Here is a 25359-nt window from a genome sequence, read left to right as displayed (position 1 = left end):
AGGTGGGTTATGTCCCCTCGTTTCTTTTTTAATAAAATTCTAGGGGATATCTCAAGTCCCAGATAATATTCAGGGTAAAAAAAAAAAGGTGCTGCACTGCTACTGAAAACTAAATTGGTATCGATTCGAAGGCAAAAAGAAAGAAAAAAATAATTTTCTGAAAAAGTTAGGGTAAATCATCCGATACAGGTCTATCCAGATCGGTAACCGACACCGATCCGATCCCAAAAATAAATCCCTGCTAGGGACCAAGTTCTGTTCCACAAATTCATCGATGATGGAACCATCACATCATATTTTACAGGTGGAAGAAACAGAGAGAGAGAGAGAGAGAGAGAGATTGAGTCTGATTGATTAAGATTAAAATGATGATCACTCTGTGATGTTTCCTTTTAGAGAGAAAATGGAATCCCTCTCCATCAGGAATCCCGCCAAGTCTCTCCTCATGCCTTCTGTTACGGTCAACGTCTCTCAAAGATATCCCATAACAGAAGGGATTCAGGTTCGTTTGTTGAAAGGGGAGGATGATTTACTAGCTGACACTAGTTTTGGATTGATTTTGTTTTGGGGTTCTTCTTCTTCTTCTTCTTCTTTCTTCTTCTTCTTCTTCTTCTTCTTCTTCTTCTTCTTCTTGTCAATCTTCTCTGATATTTCAGTAACTCTAGCATTAGTCAAGCTAAGTGTTCATTTCAATTAAATGTGAATTTCAGGTTTTATCTTGATGTCAGCTTATTATCCAACTTCCCCCATGACCTAAAAACATACAAATATTTTTTTTAATTCACTCTATGACCAGTTACTAAAAGTCCAAAACAGTCAATTTCCATCCCCATCAGGTCTCCATTGAGATCCCAAGTGAGAAAGTAAACAAGCTTATTAATTATGCTTATGTGGATAAATATCTTGTAAAAACACAACCCTAAAGCGATGCAGAAGAAAAATGAAAAGACAAAAACAAAAATAAAGAATACACACAGATTTGCGAGGTTCGACAAGATTGCCTACGTCCTTGGTGAGATGAGATCCCTACTTCACTATCAATGGAGAATAAGGTTACAGAACTTGTCCTCACACCTCTTTCAGATTGCTTGCAGAGAAAGAGAATCTCACTACAAATATATAGCAAAAAACCCTAATACCAAAAAGTATGGATCGCCATTCTTGGGGGGCCTGCACCAGTACTCCCTGGATTAAACTGTGACAGAATACAAGACAACATACCCTAACATATCTATCTATCAGCTTAACGGTCACCCCAACCCCATCTCATAAATATTGTTTTTCAACAATGGAGAGCTAGGTAACTCCAAAAGTAAAACAGAAAATTTTCATATCCATGGACAGTTAACACAGAACTGACCCTCTTGTGGCTTTTGAACAAGAATTTTCCGTTAAAATCCAAGTATTCAACATCCAGAGCTTGGCACAAGATTTGCTTATAATGTATTCTGGCCTCTTAGATGGATTCTCTTTAGGTATCATCTTAGAGTAAGATCCACTTACAAAGAAAGATCTACTGATGTGTACATGAATTCACATATATTCTTGAAAGAACAGATTAACTTAGATAGAATGAACCAAATCATTTCTACAGAAACTTAGAAAGTGAAACCAATTAAAGAAGTAAAGCAAGGTGAGGAAACTCTTGAATCACGAACTCAATATTGTGACAGAAAGCGCCATCTAATTGAGCTTAGAAATAATGTTCTTATCTACAACTTCTCACCAATAGTTCTCTGGCTCCCCATCTCCTGCTTTCTTAACACACAATCTTGAAGCTTTATAAAGTGGTTGGAATCTCATCTTCCCAGGAGTATAAGTTCGAATTCCATTCCCAACAGATGATAATCTTATTGGTTTGGGTTTACCAGGCAAAAGATGCCCACAAGGTGAGTTCCTTGGCAGTGCAAGAACCTTTACAAAGCATAATTTTTCCAACCTTGGGATTGCATGGAGGCGTGAGGGGAGATGAACTATGAAATCTCCAAACTCATCCGTCCTTCCCCTAGCCCAGATTGATTTCCTCATTTTCCTTCCAATTTTGCATTTAATGGCTACCCTTGCTCCTGCAAATCATTTGGTTTCCAATAATAAATTTCTTATAAAGTTTTCATTCTGCAATGATAGAACAAAACTAGTAAATTGAATTGAATTGGGTTTAACATACCTGAGATGGGTGATGATTCAGCTTCAGTTTTGTCATCTAAACAAGTATCACAGAGAAGTGAACCAGCCACTAGTACAGATGAGACCCTCTCCTCTCCATATCCAAACATCTGTACAAACTCCTTATGAAGAGAGACTTCCAATGATGGCTGTGGCTGCTCTCTTGCAGCAGTTGGTTCCATGCCAATGCTGATGATCAGCAAAACTACAAGATTGATTGCAATACTAATCCAGCCATCAAGCATACTCATTCTCTCTCTCTCTCTCTCTCTCTCTCTCTCTCTCTCTGTTTGTTTCTGTTTCTGTTTCAACAATCCAAGACTATAGGGAAACGTTGAGCTTGACAACTGAAAATTGGAAATCCGGGGTGGATGATTTATAGGAAAATATTTTCTGCAAATCCCATCTTTCTCTTTGAATTACAATTAGCCGTTTTTTCATGAAAAAAATCCAATTAGGCCTCAAATTTCAAAGTCTCCTAAGCTTTGTGCCGGTAAAATTACTAAAAGGCCAACATAGAACGAATTTGCTTTGGCTCATTTATCACCAAAAAAACCTAGAGTTGTGTTTACCTTATGTTGTAAATAATTCTAACAACCGGAATCGAATAGGCAGAATTGACAGATTCGGATTGGAATCGACCGAACTAGGGTGTCAATCGGTCAGTTCAATCTGGTTTTGATCCGGGTTGGGTTGGTTTCAGTGGGGGAATGGTGAAATCAAAACCTAAAACAAACCAATAAGGAAATTTTGGTTTTGATTTTGTTTTGGTGTGGTTTGGATTTGGTCCGGTTTGTATTCAATTTACCATGCAAATTTATGCAAAAAATTATGCAGAAATTTTTTTTTTATGAGTTTTGGGCTGGTTTGGTTTGGCTTTGTTTAATTTCCAATGTGGCTCAGTCTGTTTTGGGGTCATAATATCTCAAAGCAAAACCAGTCCAATAAGACTTTGGTTCGATTTGATCCTGATTATTATTTGTTTGATCTGGCCAGTTTTGTCGGTTCTGTTTTAGGTTTGACACCCCTAGACCGAACCAATCCTGATACCTGTTAATCCAGAGTAGATAGAAATCGGTCGATATGAACCGGAATCAGGATCAGGATCGGCCAATCCAATACCAGTTTGTGAAACCCATTGAAGATAGAGAGAGATTTTGGAAGTGGCTGACTTCCGGTTTAAAAGGGCAATTAAGTAAATTTATGTGATAATTCTCTTCTGTGCGTCCAAATAGGCAAGGGGCCGAAAGGCCCGAAACAGGCCTGAAGTGGAAGATTAACGACTTCCTTATGAGGTGGAGGAAACTGTTAGTCTATAGGTTGGCCGCCTACTACTAATTTTCTTCCCAAACAAATCTCTCTCCTCTCACCATTTTCAAGCCTTCCCTCAACTATCTTCTTATAAGCTTCTAAGCAACTTTAGTATTCATACAATCATAACCTTGGACACACGTCTCTCCACAATAAACCCAACAATTGAATGGAATGGGATGGAATAGCCTAAATGATTGGTAAACTTGCACTAGTATAGCACCAGTAATTGGGTAGGTAGGTGATTTGGAAGATCACCTAAGCCAAAAATCTAGAACCAGAATCATTTGTATAATCTAATTCTCTTTCAACGATGAAACCCAGAAATCAAAAGTCAAAACCCAGAATCATAATGACTGCCGTTGTGTTCTTCTATAATCCACCCATCAGAAATCAAAAGTCAAAACCTTTTTGCTCTATTCTATAATAGCACTTGTATGTTATATTACAAACTCTGTGTGTGTGTGTGTGTGCGCGCGTGTGTGTGTGTTTGCTGTGTCTCACCAAAGAGGCTCAGAACTTGTCCCGCCACCGCATGAGCATAACAGTGCACTTCCAAATAATATAAAGCCGGCCTCGCCGCTCCTGGATATGCCTTGAGCACCGCTGCCATGACCCAAGTCTTGGGTTCCTCAAGGAGAGTGAATGTTGTGCCATGTTGAAGTAGTAGAGAAAGAGGGTGAGGATGAGCAGCTTTAGGAACTTGGTAGATATGTTGCAAATGCACAGGAGAGTCTCCTGGAGTACTTGGGCCTTTTACATAGAGGCAGAGAAGAGATGTGGGAGACAAGATGTGGTGGGTGATAATAGATGGCACACTGAGTTGGGCCTGCTTGTTCCTCCATAACTGGAAGATGACTAGACTGACCTATTGGCTTTGTCTCTGTGCCAAACCCCACTGAAAACGACCTGTCATAGACTTCTTCATATGTGCATACCACCAGCACTGTCCCATGGAATTGCCCAACTATGCTTAGACCATCAGTGCACAGAGAGAGAGAGAGAGAGAGGTATACCATGAGAGCAATCTTTCTAATCTAATGTTAAGCCAAGACTCAGTTGAACCCCTTCTGAGTCCTGTGATGGACATTTCAGATGTTTGTTACTCTGTTCTGTGGACTTAGTTATGGGTACTTCAGTTTACTTGTATAAAGTCCAAAACAATAGATATGACAGACAGGCCTTAAGAGGCTTCTGATTCTGTGGCATTGATGCCATATGTTGAAGCCAACCACTTCAAGGTCAATAGGTAAAAGAGTGGATTATTAGAAGAACAGTGAGGTCATCAAAAAAGGGCCTACCATATTTACAAGGCCCTGTGAGGTCATAATATATGCAACCTTACCCCCACTTAGCGGAGAGACTACTCGAGCCCACGACCACTAGGTTGCAATGAAGCAGTGAGGTCATCAAACATGAAAAATAAACTGAGTTGCGATATTAGTCAAGATAAGAAATTATGACAGGTGCTTATATAGCACAATAAAGGAGTGATTTACAAGGACTGCACTTCTTCCATTTCTAAGGTTATGTACTTCAATCAAATCCAAAAAGATAATAGAAGCAATTACATACTAGTAGAATTGTTGAACTTGGTGCCATTCATACTTGATCCACCCAAACAGATATTGCCAAGGGAGGAAACAAACAGAGCAAAAATAATGAAAGCTCTTGGGCTTTCAAAAGAGAACATGTATTTCTAGGAGTACTTGTGCCAACACAGGAGCATAGAGATGCACACCCTCATTATGTAGAGCTTCCCCCTTTGTTGTCTCACCATTTTCTTCCACTTTGAAAATCTTTTATCCATACTTCAAATTGGGCCTCACCTCCACCACCAGATCCTCCTGCTCTCACTACTACTACTAAGCTTGATCAAACGAGGCCAAATTTATTGATATCCTAGCAGTTGGGATCATGAGGAATCTACTGTTCCATAAGACCCAGTTACAGGCATTGTAATCTAAAACTAGGGTTCTACCTTACCCTGAGAACACCTCTTATCACTTGCACAATGTCCTTAAATACAAGTAGAAAGTCATGTCTGAAGGCCACTGATCAATGAAAGATAAATGTTGTCCTCTAAAATCCAAGTGGAAAGTCATGTCTGAAAGCCACAGATCAGTGGTAGACAAAAGTTCTAAGCTTAGCTTAATGAAGAAAGAACAATCATAGACAGTAACCTTATTAAGTCATGATGTACATTGGATACTGGATAGAGATAATACAGAAATATCCAGCTAATGCAGGTTGAATTTGGATGACCCAGATTTCTTTTATCACCACCGACAAGTGTAGTCTATCCCATCAAGGGCCATAGATGCCAGAGGGTGTCCAACAAGAAGCTTCAAAGGTGGGGGAACCAGAGAGGAGACTGTTGGCAACACTGAGGCAGATCATTTCATGTAAACATCAGAATGTTTTTTACGCACTTGCTGAATGACTTATGAACTAACAAAAGAAGAAAAAACAGAAGCAGTGGGGTATCTTCTTTGCTTCTGTGAGTTGTGGAAGTACAAGCAATATCATGTATGCATATCTCTTGCTTTAATGATTCTCTTGGAAGGGAATAGCTTTCCTTGTATTTTGTGTGTTCCACACTAACTGTTGTCACATCGTATATTACAGAGAAGTGACTGACTAATTACAGATGTGATGGTCTGTTAAACTTGAGCCATAGCTATTGTCTATTTGTATATGAACAGCATCAACATATCTAACACCCACCTGAAAAAGGAAGCCTAGAACCTTATCCAGTTGATTCTCAAATAACATTATTATCCTTTGATAATATCCTTTTAACAGATTCAGAAATTAAGCTCTAATCTTCACCTGTTCATATACTATAGCTCAACCATTAAGTTGCATTTATTAATAATTTACCCTGAAAAATAATAATGATGGTCGCCTTGGTGATAGGTTCTTCAAATTTAAGGGAGCTCGACATGGAGCCATAAGGTTGTTTAACATGTTTAGTTTGCTTTGCTGCCAAGTGTTTCCTGTATATCATACCAAAAGTGCACCTCACTTTTTGGGGCTACAACCATTAAAATTGTTAAAACTGGAAGTTTTTATCGCAGACTAGAACAGCATTACAACAACACATAGTGTTGCAAATTAACTAGTACAATATACAACCTATATCAGCTTGAGGATACCCCCCCTCAACCACCCATCCGTAAGGGATGTTTGAGGCATTGGATGGCACAGATATAGACCAGACTTCTGTTTATACCTGACAGGTTGGAGCGAATTACAAGAGATTATGACAACAAACTTCATCAAACCCTTTTAGTCTTAGATACTAAGTGTTTGCCACGTTGGAACTCAAACATCTTAACAAAAATAACAATACAGACCAAACACAAGGTTACTACATACATGAAAAAACAGCAAACAATTAAATACATCAATGTCATTCTGCATTTCTCATTTCCTAACGGGTATCTGACTCATTGTATACCCAACTTGTCTGTAAAGCCTCATTCAAACCCCAGTGCTTTATGGATGTCTTGCTGCATTCATAGAATCAGTGTAAAAAGACCAGTTCAATACTTAAAAAAGCATTCTCGCAAGCACACAAACAAAGACGGATGGAAGACAGCCTACCTCGATGGACAATGGGGAAGTTGTAGGTGAATACCGGCTGATAACATGGCCTTCTTTATCCACTAGGAACTTCGTGAAGTTCCATTTGATCCTTGACCCAAATGTTCTTCCGGGTTTACTAGCCTTCAAAAATTTGTAGACTGGTGTTGTATCTGGACCATTCACGCAAACCTAACAGCAGAGAGAGCTGAGCATTAATATTATTTTCCATGTAATATTCTATAGGTTGAACTTTTATCATATTATTATAATAAATGTGATCTTCTGAGTCAGTATGGACAGTCACATTCATGGTGTATCTAATCTTCTATCAACCACAATTGCAAAGAATTAACCTATGTAAAATCAAATGAAGTGCAGGCACATGATTTTTCCCCTTGGCTAAGCAATGAGACTACGATAAAGCATCCAAAGTGCAAAAGCACTTCACCTGTTTCTTCCTTGGCATGGTACCTCTAACAAGAATCATGGTCATTTTGCTTGACAAGCCTCAATACCACGAACAGAAGAGTCATTTATCGTGTCATGGAGTCGAGTAAAAAGCTAAAAAGTGTATTATTATGATCTCAGGCTTCCGATCTGGTGATTTTCCTGTAACCGAAACAGTCTTGCCCAGATAACCAAAATGTAGAGTATGAAGTGCTGTAGCAAATGTGTCCAATCAAAGACTATTATCAAATACAGGGCATTTATCTCATGAAATCGAAACTGAGCAACATTATATTGAGCTTCCTCTATTTTCCTTAAGTGTTGAAAAAATATCAATGAAGCATAAAAGCTACAATCCTTATGGTTTTTGCCTGACATGAAGGGGAGCATTTATCCCAATAGCTTCAATTTGAAACCAAAAGGAGGATGGCCCGAGGAGCAGATGGAATGATGGAATAATGCTGGTATTTTAAGATATACTATTTCTTGTTTCAGACTAAATATCTTTACTGCTACCTGCATCTCAAATCAGTGCACCAAATTAGCAAGTTCTAGGTTCTTTTATTTTGGGTGAATAAAATAATTCATTACCAAGAGAGAAAAAAATAAAACCCCTTGCAAAGAGGGGGGGAGGAGAAGAATAGACAAAGCTCAAAGATGAGGGCCATGTATTGTTGTTGTCTTGATCTTGGACATAAAGATTCGAGCCTGGACATCAACAAAGAAGGTATTGCACCAAAATGGTTCAAACACTTCAATTTGGTTTGATAGGTGGCACCAATAGTCTTTTTAAATGGTTAGTCAAAGACTTCAATGGGACTTGGGTTTGTTGAATGGATATGATGTTAGTACTCAAATAAGCTTACCAGTTTAGCACTTATCCATAAACATTTTCTGCATTACACCCTACCAGTTTGTTTTTGACAAACTATATCTGAATATGCTCATTGGGTGTTTCTCTCCTCTCGAACAAACAGGCCCATGTACGACTAACTTAACCTGCTCCATTATGATCAAGGTTAGGAGTGTTTCCCCTGATGGACTCTTAGACTGGTGGTGGCCAAGCCCCCATCTTAAAACCAAGTCCCACATAATTTTATACAAGGGATTGCTCCAAAATAAAAGGCTCAAGGTAGGAAATTAGCCACAAAAGCATGAAGGAGAAACAGCCCTTTCATTTCATATATGTGTTCAATGTGCTACATTTCCGGTACGAATTAATTGTGCACCTTTCCATCCATTATAATTTCGCAAAAGAAGTGATGGGACCCATTTCCTTCACCTCTCTGAAGTTGTTTGGGCTTTTCTGCATCGATGGTAGCTCCTTACCGTGGTTCTGACATCTTGTACCTTTGGGAAGAGAGGAAAGTTTCTTTGAATATGCATCCTACCATTGGGTATGTAGAACATTTGGGAGGAGTAGAAGAACAGGGTGTCCATGGATTGTTTTAGATATTATTACTGAGTGCTCATCATTCACAGATCAGCCCCTGATACTCTTGATGTAGTCAGCAGTGGGATACACCCCAACCCCCTAAAGAAGCATTCCATGGAAGCTCACCAATAGAAGGCTTAGTTTCAGGGATCACAAAGATGATGACGTTTAATATTGCCTGACCCTGTAAGTGTCATGGACTAGGTAACTGATGAGTTAGAAGCCTCAATCCTAGGGGTGAAGCAGTCTCCTTCCCTTGAGTGGTCTCATCTGAACATATAAACGATTATATTGCAGTTACCAAAGATGTCATCAGGATGGAAATTCCCATGGAGATATTTTCCCTAATTGGAGATGTTAGACCTCTTGTAACATCTTGGAATATCTCATTCCTCATTAGAGTTAAAGCAAGGAATCTCTGGCTGATGAGCTTGCTAGAATATTATACATACATAGGGCAACTTTGTTTGATACAGTATGCCTTTTTTTTTTCTTTTTTTCTTTTTTTTCCTGGAATGACTTTTTTTTCCCCCTACGCTGTTTTGGTACCCTTTAATAGGGTCTAAACTTTATCACTTTGCTTTCTTTGCCTTTTGTTTTTAGTGATTATGTAATATCATGCAGTTTTCAGCAAAATTTTCCATGCCACAACCTTATTGAAGGGTTCACTGCCAAGAGAATAATTCAGAAGAAAGATAAAATACATCAAAGAGAATTATCAAGCTCTCTGATAGTAAGTTTTGTCATAGATGCACAGATACATCAGACAATCAATTTCTGGAATGTAACTGTACTATTCATCTGTAATGTTGTGCTGGCTGTCTCCAATATCTGAAGAAATATAAGAAGCTTCAATGGATTTTCTGCTTCTATGGGTCTGCTTTGTATAATCAAGATAAGTTTCGTCAACAAAGTCATTGGGAAGTTTGGAACATATATATCTGAAGAAAACTTCTGCCTAGCTGAGGATGTTGTCAACCAGATTGCAAAGGGTACAAGATATCACCAGGGTTGCAAGCCTAAAGTCATATCTCAATACGATTCTACTTTTAATTTCCAGCCGTTCGTTATTTTCCTCTTTGCCACAAATTTATGAGCAATAAAACCAAAATGAAGAGACTAATACTGTTTGGTCAGAGTTTAATTCAATAAAAATCAGAACATCATCAATGGTTGAATCCATAACCTACAGCTTATTATACCTTTTGGAAAACTGGATACTCAGCCTTGTATCGTGTACAAGCAAAATTCTCTGCTTGGAGGCCTGTGCCAGGCTCTTGATTCAAGAATTGATTGCATGGAAATGCCAATATCTCCAAACCTGAAATTCAACCAGTAAACTCCTTCAACTTGATAGAGAAAACAATAACTTGGAAAAGATGGAAACTAATTGTTCATTAATGGATCTGATTTATATAACTCACTACCGATAAGATACCCGAAACATAAAACTTTCCAAATTTCAACAAAACTTAAAATTAGATTTTCATTGGCATATCACTTTTTTTTATTTATTTATTGAAAAATGAATGAGGAAATACAAATCATTCAAGACTCAAGACCTTCATTTCCTAAATTTGGAAAACAAAATTATGGGAACAGAGAAAGATGAAGAATTAAAACAAAAATAATCAGACCTTTGTCCTTGAATTTATTGTAGAGTTCTGTCAACTCCGTGTAATTGCTGTCCGTAAGACCACTGTTCCACAGAAGCAAAGATAAGGCAATCATCAAGGAGGTTTCTTTCTACAAATTTGAACTCAAAATTGAAAGGGCAATTCCCAAAATATACTATATAAAGAGAGCAAAAAAAAGTAAGGAAAAGATAAAAGAATACCATTTGGAAGCAACATTAACAACAAGAAGAACCTTCCCTTTGTAAATGTTAAGATCAACGTCCTGACCTCTGCTATCCTGTGCCCAGATAGAACAGGGGAAAAAAGGGGGGGAAAAATCAAATCTTTGAGGTGTTCTAACCCAAATGGATAGGCAGGAAGAATTGAGAACGGGGTTCTAATATTACCTTAACTGTGAATTCATGGATACAGTGATCTTGAACGGATTGAGAAGAACCCATCAGACTCTTTTCTTACTTGTTTTCTCCGATCTTTTCCTTCTGCCTCTCTATATGCGTCGCTGGATTTTTTTTTTTTTTTTTTTTGCTTCCAAACTATTTTAAGTTTGTTTTCTATGATTCTATCTGAATCCCAGATGAAATATCGATCAGAAATTGAGAAATTGTTGAAGATGCCTATATCTGAATCATGTTGAAGGGTCAAAACTCAAAACAATAAACTTCCTCAATCCACAATTCCTTCAGATCATCCATGACATGTGAACACGTACGTGGTAGTTAGGAGTCTCCTACCGACCTGCCCTGAGTCTCCTGAAGCCTGATACGGTTTCAAAAATCGGAATTGGATCCGTTACGAATCGGATATTCGTGACCGATCCAGTTGATTTTCGCCTCTTCTCACAGATTGTGACCGCTTTTCCGGCCGATTCCGATCGATTCTGAACAATTTGGATCAGAATCAGCATTGGCCGATTCGGTTCCGATTCAGTATTTTAAGCTTTGACCACTTTTTTATAACTCCCCCAATATATTTAACTTGAGAAAAAGATATCTACCAAATCACACGACCGTAAGCTCAGATGCGGGTGGCAAAAAGATCATTTTACCCCGGTTGGATGGTTGTGCGTCTCCCTTGATTGTTCCCTAGTCAGGTATAATGGCCACATAACCAACTAATGATCACCATCCGATTTAACTTTCACTTCTCCTTTTAAAACACGTAGATTAATCCTCAATGACATTTTTCACCTTTTTTCCCATTTTTTTTCTCACTTCACTTTTTAGTAGATATCAGAACATAATTGAAAGAAATAATTGCATATTTATTGATACTATATTATCTTTTTTGGGGGGTTGTAAAAATATTATATTATCTATTTAATGTATATACACATTCTCTTAAAATTTTCGCTAAATCAATGTACTAATTAATGTATCAAAATATTCTCCTTCTTTTTGGGTAAACGTAACAGAATATTCTATCACATACATTATTTGGTAAATGTCAGTACATATTGAAGCTTAATTAGCATGTATATAGAAAATTTGTCGAGATTTTGATCAATTCACATTATCGGCATCACATGTCATACTTTTTGAATTGATTATGATCATGTAGGTGATAGGGAAAGAAACAAGACATTAAACAAAGATAGCATTAATAATCATGTAAGACGCAACTAGATCATTTTTATACAATCGTAAGATGTAGATTTAAAAGGTAGAACAAAAAATAGTGCATATGCACCGTTGAAATGTAATATGGCACTTAAAAAAAATAAAATAAAATAAAATAAAATAAAGTGATAAAGGAAAGAAAAAAAATCAAAGTAATCTAGACACTTTTGGGATAATCAAAAAATAAGTGTTCATATGTGAGTTTGAATAAATATTGGTTAATTTTCAGGGATTGACAATAAATTTTCTTTTTCAATTATTTTTTTCTCTTTCCACTCTTCATTTCTTAAATAAAAGAAGGAGGTTCTCTAAAAAGCAACATTGTCCTACACCTGCATAGAGGCCAATGTAAATGATATTCACATGAGCAACAATATCTTTCAAATTTTCTTTTCCTATTTTTTATTTTAAAAAAGTATAGTTATTTTTATTTATTGATGATAATAACAACAAATTGGTCGTGTCAGTCAGTCAGTCCTTAGACAATTTGCTGGAGAGAGAATATAAGAAAAAATAAACAATTGTGACTTAGCACTTACCATACAAAAATATCTCATAGAAAGGAAAAATAATTCTCAATTGCATAAAAAAGAACAAAAATATCTCAAAAGATTTTCAGCTTGGTTGTCATGGGAATGGTAATGGTGACTTAAGTTGCCTTTCATCAGCATATAAGTCACCAAAAAGAAAAATATATATTTGTCAACACTTTAAAAAGTTGTTTTCTTCCCCTAAGGTGAAACCACAAAATCTTAATTAACTTAAGTCAATGACATATGTAGCAGAAGATGATTATTTAAAAGGTAAAAGGTTCTCATGGGAGGATATGCTAAAATCATTTTTCATCTTTCATTTTCTCTCCTACTCCCATGAAATGACTACGTGTCTTTTTATATACAAAATTGTTTCATCATTCCTCATTGATGAAATAATTACGTGTCTTGTTATATACAAAATTGTTTCATCATCCCTCATTGATGCGCTCCTCCATGTCCCTGTTGCCTGCTCAAAGAACACTCTTCTAGAATTTAAGTTGCTAACTCCCTCATATGTCAAGGACCTACTGTTGATGGTAGCTTGGACCTGCGATCAAATCCAGCTTCACCCATGCAAGGCATGTAGTCCTCTCTCTCTCTCTCTCTCTCTCTCTCTCTCTCTCTCTTTATATATATATATATATATATATTTGCATTTCCCCTCGTCACTACCCTCCTCACCAGTTGGGTCACGTTGTTTTTTGGGTTTTTTTTTCCCATTTTTTATTTTAGAAAGTTATAACTATTTTTACTTACTAATAATAATAAAAAAATATTATTATTATTACCCAATTTTGGATTATACTATTGCAATTGATATTTTGAGCTTAGCTTTAGGATAGGCATTTGAAATTATATCACAGGGCCAGTTTAGGCTCATCAGCTCAAATGCTACTACAACTACTCAGCGTGAAGCAATGGAAGCGGAGAGAATCCTGGCAAGATTGAGGAAAGCTGCGACCAAAGGATGAAATATACATGAAGTTTGGTACACAAACAAGGATTTATTTCGCCTAATTCTATTCCCTATCGAAAAACCTTGGCATCTCCTACATTTTGCAAAATTCCATGAGATTTCGTCTCTTTCACAAACAATTTCCTTCCCCCATAAGGCAGTAGAAGATTATCGGTTACGGACTTGTTATTTCATATGGCCTGTAACTCTAATGGACTCTATGACCATGATGAAAATACCTTAGCTTAGGCTCTCTTTGGTTTGATTTCTATTTGTATTTATTTGACTTATTTCTATTTTTATAAGTGTTTGATATAATTTATAGCACCTATTTCTATTAATAATAAAGGGAAAAGGTTGGGGTATGCCGCCGATATCAAGTATGCTAGCACCCATTGTGTCTATCTCTCTCTTCCATTTTTTTGAAATGACCCTCATATCCTTCCTGAATGATACTCCATCATGTGTTCCTATTGGTGTTATCCACTAGCATACTTGATATCGGCGGCATATCTATCCCTCTCCCAATAATAAATTAGAATAAATCACAAATTACTCTGAAGCTATTTATGATTTGTGGCAACAAATCATTTATGTTGATTTTTGCTACATTAAATGAGCACGTGTGCTAAACTACTCAAAATCAATGGTAAATAGGTAACTTCAATATGTTTTATACTTTTCCAATAAAAAAACCTCAAATCCTATCATCTCTCTCGCTCGAAGTTCAAAGCAGAAGTTGAAAGCTGAAACCTATTTTCTCATTATATAATCTATTTTATAAATAGTAACCAAACGAATACTATTTGTAGTCCATGATTTATTGTCACAAATAATTTCTAAAAAATAGTTAATAAATACAAAAAGAAATCATACCAAAAAGAGCCTTAGTCCGATTTTCTGTTATTTTATCAAAAAAAAACAAAAAACAAAAAATCAAAATGGTCGTGCCAACTAGTCCTTAGACAATTTGTTGGAGTGGAAGAGAGAAAAATAAACAATGGTGACTTAACAATTACCATACAAAAATATCTCATTAGAAAAAAGAAATTTATTAACTTTTTAGGGGAAGGCTCTCTTAACCGAAGGGGTGGGAGAACACATGATACATTCCTATGGTAAAGATCGAATGCATTACATAATCAGATCTGTACTCAAGGTCAAAGCTATGAGTTGGATTGCAAGGTCAAGGAAAGGATGTGAAATCATTTTTAAATAAATTAGTTAAACTGATTTATATGCTCTGTTTTCCTGGATTTCCAAGTTTTCCTCTTACAGTCCCAACGCACCTTGCACTTTGCACCTTGTAGATGAACTGAGAAAATTTTTCTTAAGATTCTTATTGGATATACTAATCATACTTACAAATATAAATAAATATATATATATATATATATATATATACATATTTTAACAAAAAATTTCAGTTGCAAGATATAAAAAAATTTAGGGAGAGTATTTCCTAAATGCGAGGGCCAGTGGGGTAGAGAATGGTCGTAGAGTAGCTCGGCACAGACTGATTTACAATCTGCAGAGTAAAGGCCTACTAATGCACAAATACAATATTACCATCTATATTTCATCCAACTACCCAACAGAGAGGCAAGTACCCACAGAAACATCAACATGGGTGAGAATTACACATTTCATGAGTAGGACAATCATTCTGCCCTGGCACAAGAGCCACACTACCTTTCATGTTTTTTTTTCTCTAAAATTTAATAATCAGATTTAAAATAATTTAAAATTAGTGATACAATCATGTTAGCTAACGATTACAAAAAGAGAAAAAAAAAAAAAAAGCAAGCATCTGACTGATGTCCATCAACCTCATAGGCTCTCTCTCCACATTAATAACATACCACCTCCCCCATACCCTCCTGCCCAAAATAAAAATTAAATAAATAAATAAAAATTATATATATATATATATATATATGGACGGAACTTCAACAGCAGCTATGTCTAGAGAGAAGTCTACCCTCCCACCCAACCAAAAAATTGAAATATATATATATATATATATTTATATGAATAGACATCCACTACAAGTCATCCCTTATGATTCTCTCTTACAGAAATTGCCATATGATTCTCTCCCTTATGGAAATTGCCATTTTAGTTTTGAATTGATTTCACTTGCATTCCCTTTGTTTCCATTGCAAACAGGAGTCAAGTCAACAACTGAACTATGCGTTCTTTTAGACAAATCTTTGACCACTACATCCTGCTTCAGCTGAACACAATTAATCCTCCCATATAAACACACCACCATTTAGGGTTGAGGCAATTACCTGCAGCTTGAACCTTTGGTTTGCAGAAATACCCCAATGCACTTCCTGGGACGCCCCCCTTGGATAAGATGCCAGTTGAGAGGGTCACCATCTCCCTCTTTGGCCATGCAAGTAACCGCCTGAATCTCACCGAGGCAAAAAGTGAGGAAAACGAGTTTGGCATTCCAGCAATGATGGCTACCTGCAAAAAATGACAAAGCAACCAAAGATAAAAGCAGAATCCACAATCTACAGTAACCACCGTGATGAGTAACCATGGCATTATTAGTCAAGATCAGATACAAAGGGACAACACTCTTTCAGACTCTTTGAAGAATACGGTTTCAAAGCCGGCTGTCCCTTGTGAACAATATCAGAACAGACTAATAGAAACAAGAATTCTCCAAAACTCCCCCCTACTAAAAGAAATTATGTATAAGAAATCCTTACAAAAGATGCAGAAGATCAACATGCAAAAATTGGCTTATAAATTGCAAAAGAACGATGAGGTTCCTATGAAGGGCCTCAAAAACTAATTACATTAAAATATGAGGGGATTGAGACAATGACAGCCTAAATTTAATGTACAAACTCTCCACGATGACTGCCTATCTGCCTTCTGCATTTGCAGAAACCAGGATAAAATACATATGTACAATGACGTAGGCTGAACATGCCATCCATCAGTGTTGTATCGTCTCCTCGATAACTCTTTACCAGAAAGGAAACAAGATCTCCCATAAAGAATTGCCTCAAATGTTTTAACAAGCCGCAGTGTCCAGATCAAAAAATGAAATCGCACCTAAAAATTACAAGACATTGTCAGAAAATATATTAAAAAAATACCCAATATCAAATAAATGGAATTATGACATTGGCATACCACTACTAGTTCCCTGGGGATGACCATCTTGGTCTCCAAAAGTTTGGAACTGCAAAACCAGGAACCATTATAAGCATAAAACGTGAAATAAGATTCTGGCAATGCCATGCAAACATTGACAAGATAATAATCTTAATAAATAATCCAAACACATTGATACAACACTTGGGTGCATAAATTTTACATCATGAAATGCTACTAAGAATCGGATATATTTTTCCAATGACAAGAATTAGATGTTTTTCACTTCAATTTTGTGTGTGTGTTTTTGTCCCTTTTTTTTCCCGAGGGTGGGGGCAATGAAACGATAATTTATATAAAGGGATTTTCTTATCAACACCCCTCAAAGTGTCAAATAATTTGTAACCTTATTTTTCTTTTCTTTTTTTTGCCATTTTAGTATAACACAACATTTTCCACTGAGGTAAATACTGTCATTTCATGTGTATTTGAAAAATCTGCATGACAATGGCACCTTTTGATAAATAAGTAATGAATAATAATAATCTGTCACTTTCAAATTATTTTTGAAAACTCTTTTAACCCTTAAAAACTTCTAAGAGGGACAATTAATTGAAATCTGTCAAGTTCCAAACACACTCATAGAGATGTCATTTAGACAGCTCCTTTAAATAAAGGAATCAACCAAATCAACTCCAGAACAGTACCTTCTGGAGGTCTTACAGGTGTAGAATGCCTATAATTCAATCCTCTGGGAGGTAAAGCCCACCCACGATTTGGAATTCTTGCAGGTTCACGTGGTGGCCCATAGAAGGAAGAAACAGGCGTATATGACCCCTCAGCTTTATCAAAATAAGCAGAGCCTGGGTAAACAAAGGAAATCATTAACATTGGGAAATAAGGGCATAAAAATTATGTGAAATTAAATAAGATCCTTGTAAACTTCAAAGGGGAGTGAATCTGTTACCTGGATGACCAGGTGCAGAAAGTCTGCCTCCATCACCAATCTCACGTGGTGAGAATTTCACTGTATCTCGACCAGCATAGAAGTCTCCCCCATTCATATCTGGAACAACTTGGAATTTCTTTGTGAACGAAGAGCATGATGTTTCCCTCCAAGAGTGAGAATTCTGACCACCCTGAACATAGGAAAACTGATTTGATGACATGGGAGGTGGAGGCAGTAGACGGTAAGCCTTGTTATCCATGGGTGCACCATTTGTCTGTGGAACATTATTCCCAGACTGCACAGTAGATGGATGAGAGCCAGGAAGGCTATCACGGGAACCAGAAGAAGAGCTAGGTTTGTGTATTGGAATGGGAAGATCACTATATCTGGGAGCAAAGTAAGGAACCGTATCCAAGGTCATCCCATTGCTGCCACTATGCTGAGCCATAGATTGTTGGTAGTGGTTTTGAATGTTCTGGCCATTTCCATCATAGAAAGGAGAAAAAGTTAGATCAAGATTATTATGCTACTTCCTTACCATCTCTGACCATAAGAGAAGGAACACAATAAACATATTTTAAAGTGCAATTTATGACCAAAAAATAAGCATGAGAGTCGGCACAAGATTCTTACATGTGTACCCCTGTAATGACTGGAATCACCATTATCAGTAATGGCCCGAGGAATGGCCAATGGAGGGGGAGGGAGCTGAGGTGGAGGAGGAGCCACAGGTGGTGGGGAAGTTGGCAGAGGGGGAGGAGTTGGTGGTACATCTTCAGGAAGTGGAGGGGCAAAGGGCAAGGGAATATGCTGATCCAATTGACAATGTGAAGTATGTATGGCATCAACTCCTGCACCTTCATAGATGGAATTCAATTCAACTTCACAACATGGAGCCACGTCTTCCATTTCAAGCTCACCATCAACATCTTCCAAAATATGTCGATGCTTGTCATTAAGAGATGTGGAGGCTGTTTCCTGCTCTAAAGGGACTTCAGACTCATGTTCAGGAGTAACAGCTTCAAAGTTTTTCTCATCCGAATCACTCTCTTCCTCTTCATTTTTTAGCATCTGTGGCATGTTAAAACCCGGCAGCTGAAAGCTAGTATTGCTGAGATACAAAATAGAACACAGTAAGAGGTAAAATTGCAAGTGACACACACACAATGTATGATTGCAACAGGACCAATACAAGAAAAATCAAGAACAAAAAGCACAAACCTTCCATACTCATCAACAAGCATTCCCTCCATTTCTCGGACAGGATCATTTAAAGCCCTCTCAGATCTTGATGGCCGACGAGCAAAGACACTAGTAACAGATGCATCAGCAATAGAATCAAGTTCTCGCATATGGTGGCGAACAATTGATTCTGGTAGTGTTTTCCGTTCAAGCCATAGTCGCAATACCTTAACAACAGAAGTAAAAGGAGTAAAGACTAAAGTTTACTCAATATAATACAAAAATAAGAGCCATCAAGTCAATATCACTTGCCTTCATACATTGCTTGCGGTTTTCCCTTGCAGCATTTCCAGCAGGAGCAGCTGCTGACAACAGACGCGGAAGCGCTGCTTGAACAGCTGAAAGGTATTCATCCCCAACACCACCTAGATATATTAAAGTTAGTTCTACTTATCTATTCATAAACACAAACTCTCCTAAAAATATAGAGACTCATAGAAATAACCATCCAACAGGTGCCCCTCTGGCTGTTGATTAGCATTCAAAGTGTGCTCCTACTTTAACAGGAAGGCAATTGAAATACCTTTCTGGCCACGAGAATACTGAGTAATAGAATCCACAAGGAAGAACAGGTCCACTCTTCTGTGCAAGCTTGATTCATTTTCCAAATTCCGTGCAAGAATATCCACCACCTAGGTAAACAAATTATAACAAAATAAGATCTAGTGTAGACATACTCATTTCCTTCCATGTAGCCAAGACAATGCAACAAGAAGCTACTGCAAAAGGAGTAAAGGAGTAAGCTCAGCTATTTCATTCAAAGATACTCCACAAAAAAGCATTCAACCCAGAAACTGATTGCATGGTCCAAATTATCAGATTAAAATGCCATTTAGAAATCACAAAGGAATTTTTGCATTGTTGTTTGTGGGACAACTTGCCATATGCAATTTCTTCAACTGGTTATTGGGATTGTCTAATGGCTTGGCTGACAAGTTGCCTGAAGTGGGTGGTTGCACAGCCTTTCTAGGTGGGACCTTATCCTAACGAGTAGTCTGTTTTGGCCTCATTTGCTCCTTGCTCTTTTGAATTAATGTGTGTTTATGTAGCATTTTTTACTCATTTTAATAGAATTTTGTTAGATATCAGATGGGGGAGGAAGAAGGCCAATGTTGCTGGAAAACATAAGTAATTCTCCACAATGGAGGGTTGGTAGCCATAGCAGACACTTGGACATGCATCACCCAGGTAAGCTTAATAGGCCAAAGTTTATAACCCCAAAGAAAATAAAATCCTGCTGAGCCTGATATAACTTCTGAATCAAAGCAGAGTTCTGCTACCTGGAATCAATGAACCAAACCAGAAATGTACGCATGCAGACCTCTAATACTAGAATTTTATCCATTGAGGTAAAAACAGTCTGCCAGTCACAGAATGGCTCATGAAAATTTTGACAATAAAAGTACCAAGGAAAATTATACAGACAACAATGAGACAAGTAGATTAATAGGGACATGGCTCACCTCAAAGGCAATGCCATATTTTGCAGAGTCGATTGCAAGGCGTGTTGCTCGACCAATACTCTCCTTCGTCCTTGACAACGTTTCAAGCATAAGCTCAAAAGATTTCCGTGCAGCATTTACTTCTGCATGGACACTCCATTTACTGAAGGAATTCTGCCTATTAGATGTAGGTTCGAATTTCCCTTTTCCTTCCACATCTAGCAAATGCTCAGGTTTTTTATGGTGTGGAAGAACATCAGGACTTCCAGTACCGTTACATATATCAATTCTATTATCCAAAGCATGAGCATGAGAACTCGAGGTCTTGGAAGGTGACACTTGCTCAGCAGACTCAAACCTATTACTTGGAGATGAAAATGAGACAGCTTCCACAATGACCTTATTGTCCAAAGGATTATCAGAAAGAGAGAATGATCTAGACAAGTGTCTCTTAGCCTGCGCAGCAGCAATTAAAACTTTCATTGGTGTCGAACAAGGAGAAGCATCTAAACCCTCCTGTGTCTGTTTATGTTTAACTACTTGCGCAGCCTCACACCTATCACAGCATTTTAAAACAAATTTCAATATTGAGAATTTTAATTCAAAGAGAAAGCAAAGATTTACAAAAGATATATAAACTTAAATAACATTATCAGATTAGTTGTTAAAAGACATAGGAGTTCCGAAAGAAATCATATATATGTACCAAAAAAACTTACATGTCATTATTGCTGTTGTTAGCATATGTTGGAGATTTAAGAGATTTCATATCCTCACCACAGCCACAGTCAGCAGCAGAGAGAAGCAGATTAGTGCCATTCAGAGCTGAGAAATTGCCCATATCTTTAGCCTCAGAGATAGAATCTGGTTCCTGGCAAATACCATAATTCTCATTACCTGTTTTATCTGCATGAGAACAACCCTCTTCACCTAAGGTATAATCAGAGCACTGTTTGCCTGTATCAACAATAACATTTTTACTTTCTTCTGTGGAAGATGAAGGCTGATCCAATTGACCAGACACAAAACTATCCTGCCTCTCATCAAAGTTAGACGAACAAGGTTGTGAACTTCTAACATCAACATCCAGTTTCACAATTTCAGTATCAACAGGTGAATCTTCAAGATCTTTGGAAATTTCAACATTCAAACCCTCACTAAACCGTTCTTGGGCAACAACCCCTTGTCTTGAGCTAGAGGAACTTCTCACAATGTGGTCAGAAGCTTTCATATCAGAAGCTTCCATCTGTCCCTCATTAGTTGGTGGGGTAAAGCTGGCAGCACACCTGGATGTATCACTAATATTTTGTCCTTCCAAGACATTCTTTACGTCACTACCGTCAATAAAATGGCAAGGACTCAAATCAGATGAGCTGCTAGACAGCATTTTTGTGGCCACTGGAGCTTCACTGCCTGCTTGATCATCTTCAGCTGCATTGGCAGACATAGCTTCCAGAGCCCGATGAAGGCGTTTAGATGGAGGTAAAGCGGCTTCCCCATCCAACGACCCACCACACCATTGATATTTCCTAGCTTTCCAAAATGTGGTTCCATTCTCAGTAATATGGGAGAAATTTCTCAAAGGTGATAAACTACTCACTGTCCCCTTCGCCTCCAATGAGGTTTTACCAACAGAACAATTATCATAACAAAATGTGGAAGCGGAAATCTGCTCCGAATTATTAACAAGAACCTCCTTAGTAGGTTTCCTTTCTGTGTTCATGGGGTTGTCATGCTCCATCTCCTTTTTTGATGTCTTACAAACAGAACCATCCTCTGAAGGCTTCTCTTCTGTGTGCATGGAATCATCAACCTCCTTATTAACAAGAAACTCCTTCGAAGGTTTCATTTCTGTGTTCATGGGGTTGTCATGCTCCGTCTCCTTTTTCGATGTCTTACAAACAAATTCATCCTCTGAAGGCTTCTCTTCTGTGTGCATCGAATTATCAGCCTCCTCCTCTCTAGATGGTTTACCCATTCGAACCCTAGCTCTCTTTAATAAAGGTAGGTGTTCATCCCCATCTCCTTTACCTGACCTCTCATCTAACTTCTCACAAGGAGAATTTTGTACAGATATAGTTATATCAGTCCCAACACTCGCCTCTTTGTCAGGTCTGGCAGTACATTCTGCTGCATCCTGAATAACTCGCTTTCTATTTGGCTTTCTTCTCTTCTTAAGGACAACTGTATTACTCTGGAGATCAAGCCTTTCATTCAACTCCACATCTCTCTCCAAACATCCAAGAATCTCATGGTGTCCAAATTTGCAGATGGATTCCAATGTGCTTCCTTCATTCAAACTAATTGTATCAGAGTTAGTTGCAACTACTTCAGAACTATTGTCCTCACTACTACCATTAGAAGCTAAAGCTGCAGAACGGACTGGTGAATCTACATCCTGCTGAACACTGGGATTCAGTGATCTCCTGATCCGTTTATTTGTCAAGGGTTCATCAAAACTAGCAGCATGGGCTACAAATTCAGTAGTCTTGCTACAACCATTAAAAGGCCTAATAAAGCTTTGAAGTTTGCAAGGATCAACCTTCAATGAACTTCTAGACCTTCGAACCGATGGTGCCCTCCTCTGCACAAAACATCCTTGAAGTTGTGTTTCTCTTGATCTTTTTCCCGACGCAGTATTGGTCTTCAAACTTGTTTCTTGAAGGTTAGTAAGAAACAGTGAATTTCCCATACGCTCCTCAGATACTGTATCCATATCCTGCAGTTCAGTTATATGCATTGCAGAAACAGGAACAACAATGTGCTTGCATGACTCGTTGCTATCCCTAGAAGCATGTAAGGACTCCGAATGAGAACTGGAAATCCTCACAGGATCATGTGTTGGACCATTCATCCATGATTTTCCACCAGAACCCTCTGAATTCCCAGTGTTTGACACAGTACCTTCATCACCTGAGTTGAACTCAACATCTTGGTCCTGTTTCTTTGTCTTCTCATAGCTATCAATAATCTCCTCCACTGCACGAACAAAGTCAGCCCCTTTACCTTGACGTTTAATAAGCAAAGAATTTTTTTTCTCTTCTGTAAATGCCTCAACATCAGCAGGATTGCAGAAAGCACTGTAAAACATACCCACATTAGAATACAACTTTGATGAAACCCACAACCAAAACAAGGGAAAGCATTTACAGAATTCAACTCCAAAGAATGTGACATACTTGATAAAGTTTACAAAAAGATAGCAAACAAGTAAACAATTTTTTTCTCCCTGCACTAGAATCAATAGAAATTAATGGGAAAAATATTGTGTTTTTCCTCTTTTGGGGAGGGGGCTGGGTTAATAGTAGATGATCATATATCCAAGTATAAGCCTACCTAGTCAGCCAATGTGATTCTGCCAAAAGCAGTATGATCTGGCGATTCCAACATTATAGAAAGGGCAATGCCTGGATTGGCCACATGTCTAATTCCAAACTCAAATCCAGTCAAATAACCGCCTACATATGTCCATTACCATGAATTTTTAGTCATCCATGTATAGGCATGCACCCACCTGTATCCTCCTATAGCACCTAAATTTTTCAAAACTTTATTTTGCCACTTGGCCAGCTCCAATTTGGCAGAAACCAGACAGGTGGGCAGGGACCTTGAGGTCTACCTGTTGAAAAAAATTTGGGCCCCATCCAAAATACCAATTCGCAGATACTGACCAAATATCATTTAGCCATACAAACATATGTTCTAATTTGCGACTGAATACAATTTTTTTTTTTTTTTTTAAATAAGAAAGGCTGTCTTTTCTTGCTTTGTACCTAAGCTATTGAATTAGGGATATTTACGGGCTGTGCTGCAATCTGGTTCAGATCGCTTATGGGACCACCCAATCGGGCAAAAGAAGAAAAATCTTTCCTCTCTCCTTGTTCAGGAAAAATGCTTCCTCAGGCAAAAATCCCGGATTAAAGAGATCGGAAACGTAAGAGCATATAGTGCACAGACCATTTCGATGATAAATAAAGAGATCAGTTTTTATGCCATGGTTGTGAGATGCAGAGAGTTTAGGTGGGATACGTCGGTTAGGCTGACCAAGGCCTTGGTCATATACCCCCATTGGTGCAATCAAGTTCGGATTATCCCCTTTTGGATTGCGGGCCAACCCAAACAAGAAAACACTCAAGTCCAAAGTTAAGTGGAAATATATTAACTAAATCAATGTGTACAAATAAGGTGGCAATTCTGTAAATAGGTTGAAGCTCACAAGTGGGTGACAGGGTTGTAAATTAATAGAACTTCAAAACACAAGCAAGGGAATTATAACTTGCTAGTAGAAAGGGTAAACTAGGAAGAAGTAAAATAAGGGATGAATAAGAATAAGAGGAAGTGGAGGGTATAATGGGAAAAACAAAAATAAGGGCTAAAGACAACTCACGATAAAACTGTTGTCTTCAACCTTGGATCAACAACTCTTCTTCCTAGAAGTATGAAGACCAGTAGGAGTATACCCCAAAGGTTAAGCAACAGTCGAGAGCCATCAACCTGAATCTGCAGCTGGTGGTAAAACCTGCAGAACCAGTGGTTATCCCTGGTTTGATCTCACAGCAGAGGACTGGTCTGGACAATGATTCTAGACCCCAACTTAGAAGGTGAAAGTGCTTGTGGCGAGGGAGATCTCTTTGATTCTTTGGACTGTAATCTACCACCCAGAACAGGGCATTCACAGGTAAGGGAAATAAACAGCAAATAACAATAAGGAAATAAAAGGAAGAGGAAGAGAAGGGCGTTTCGCTGGGATGGGAGAAAGAGGGAAGATGAGAGAGAGGAAAGGGGTCGCATGGCAGAAGAGTGGGAAGGGGGATCTCGCATATACACCACACAGGCTCAACCAAACAATTCACTTAATTCTTTCAAATATAATCTCTTTCAACCATATTACATTGGCAATTTAAAGAAAACTCCC

General features: G+C 37.9%; 2 protein-coding genes across 2 annotated transcripts; both read right to left on the bottom strand.

Moving 5' to 3' along the window:
* Positions 1-1367: 1367 nt before the first annotated feature.
* LOC122069029 lies at positions 1368-4213 on the bottom strand. The gene is made up of 2 exons (XM_042632962.1): positions 2168-4213; positions 1368-2066 (listed from the first exon to the last, which is right to left on the bottom strand). The coding sequence occupies exons 1-2, from the start codon at positions 2415-2417 to the stop codon at positions 1723-1725; spliced, it is 594 nt and encodes a 197-aa protein (XP_042488896.1). The 5' UTR covers positions 2418-4213; the 3' UTR covers positions 1368-1722.
* Positions 4214-6679: 2466 nt separating this feature from the next.
* LOC122069032 (protein HUA2-LIKE 3-like) lies at positions 6680-23550 on the bottom strand. Its single transcript, XM_042632964.1, has 18 exons — positions 21164-23550; positions 20466-21000; positions 19526-19634; positions 19255-19367; positions 18982-19169; positions 18394-18871; positions 17779-18235; positions 17519-17674; positions 16857-16899; positions 16556-16676; positions 16271-16327; positions 15989-16169; positions 10974-11038; positions 10788-10864; positions 10588-10649; positions 10153-10271; positions 7087-7257; positions 6680-6992 (listed from the first exon to the last, which is right to left on the bottom strand). Exons 1-18 carry the CDS (start codon positions 23533-23535, stop codon positions 6960-6962), a joined length of 5337 nt encoding a protein of 1778 aa, XP_042488898.1. The 5' UTR covers positions 23536-23550; the 3' UTR covers positions 6680-6959.
* Between the last annotated feature and the right edge of the window lie 1809 nt (positions 23551-25359).

Source organism: Macadamia integrifolia, unplaced genomic scaffold (genome assembly GCF_013358625.1).
Source record: "Macadamia integrifolia cultivar HAES 741 unplaced genomic scaffold, SCU_Mint_v3 scaffold522, whole genome shotgun sequence".
Taxonomy (NCBI): domain Eukaryota; kingdom Viridiplantae; phylum Streptophyta; class Magnoliopsida; order Proteales; family Proteaceae; genus Macadamia; species Macadamia integrifolia.
Note: the sequence above shows the minus strand (reverse complement) of the source record. Positions and strands in the feature narration are given on the sequence as shown.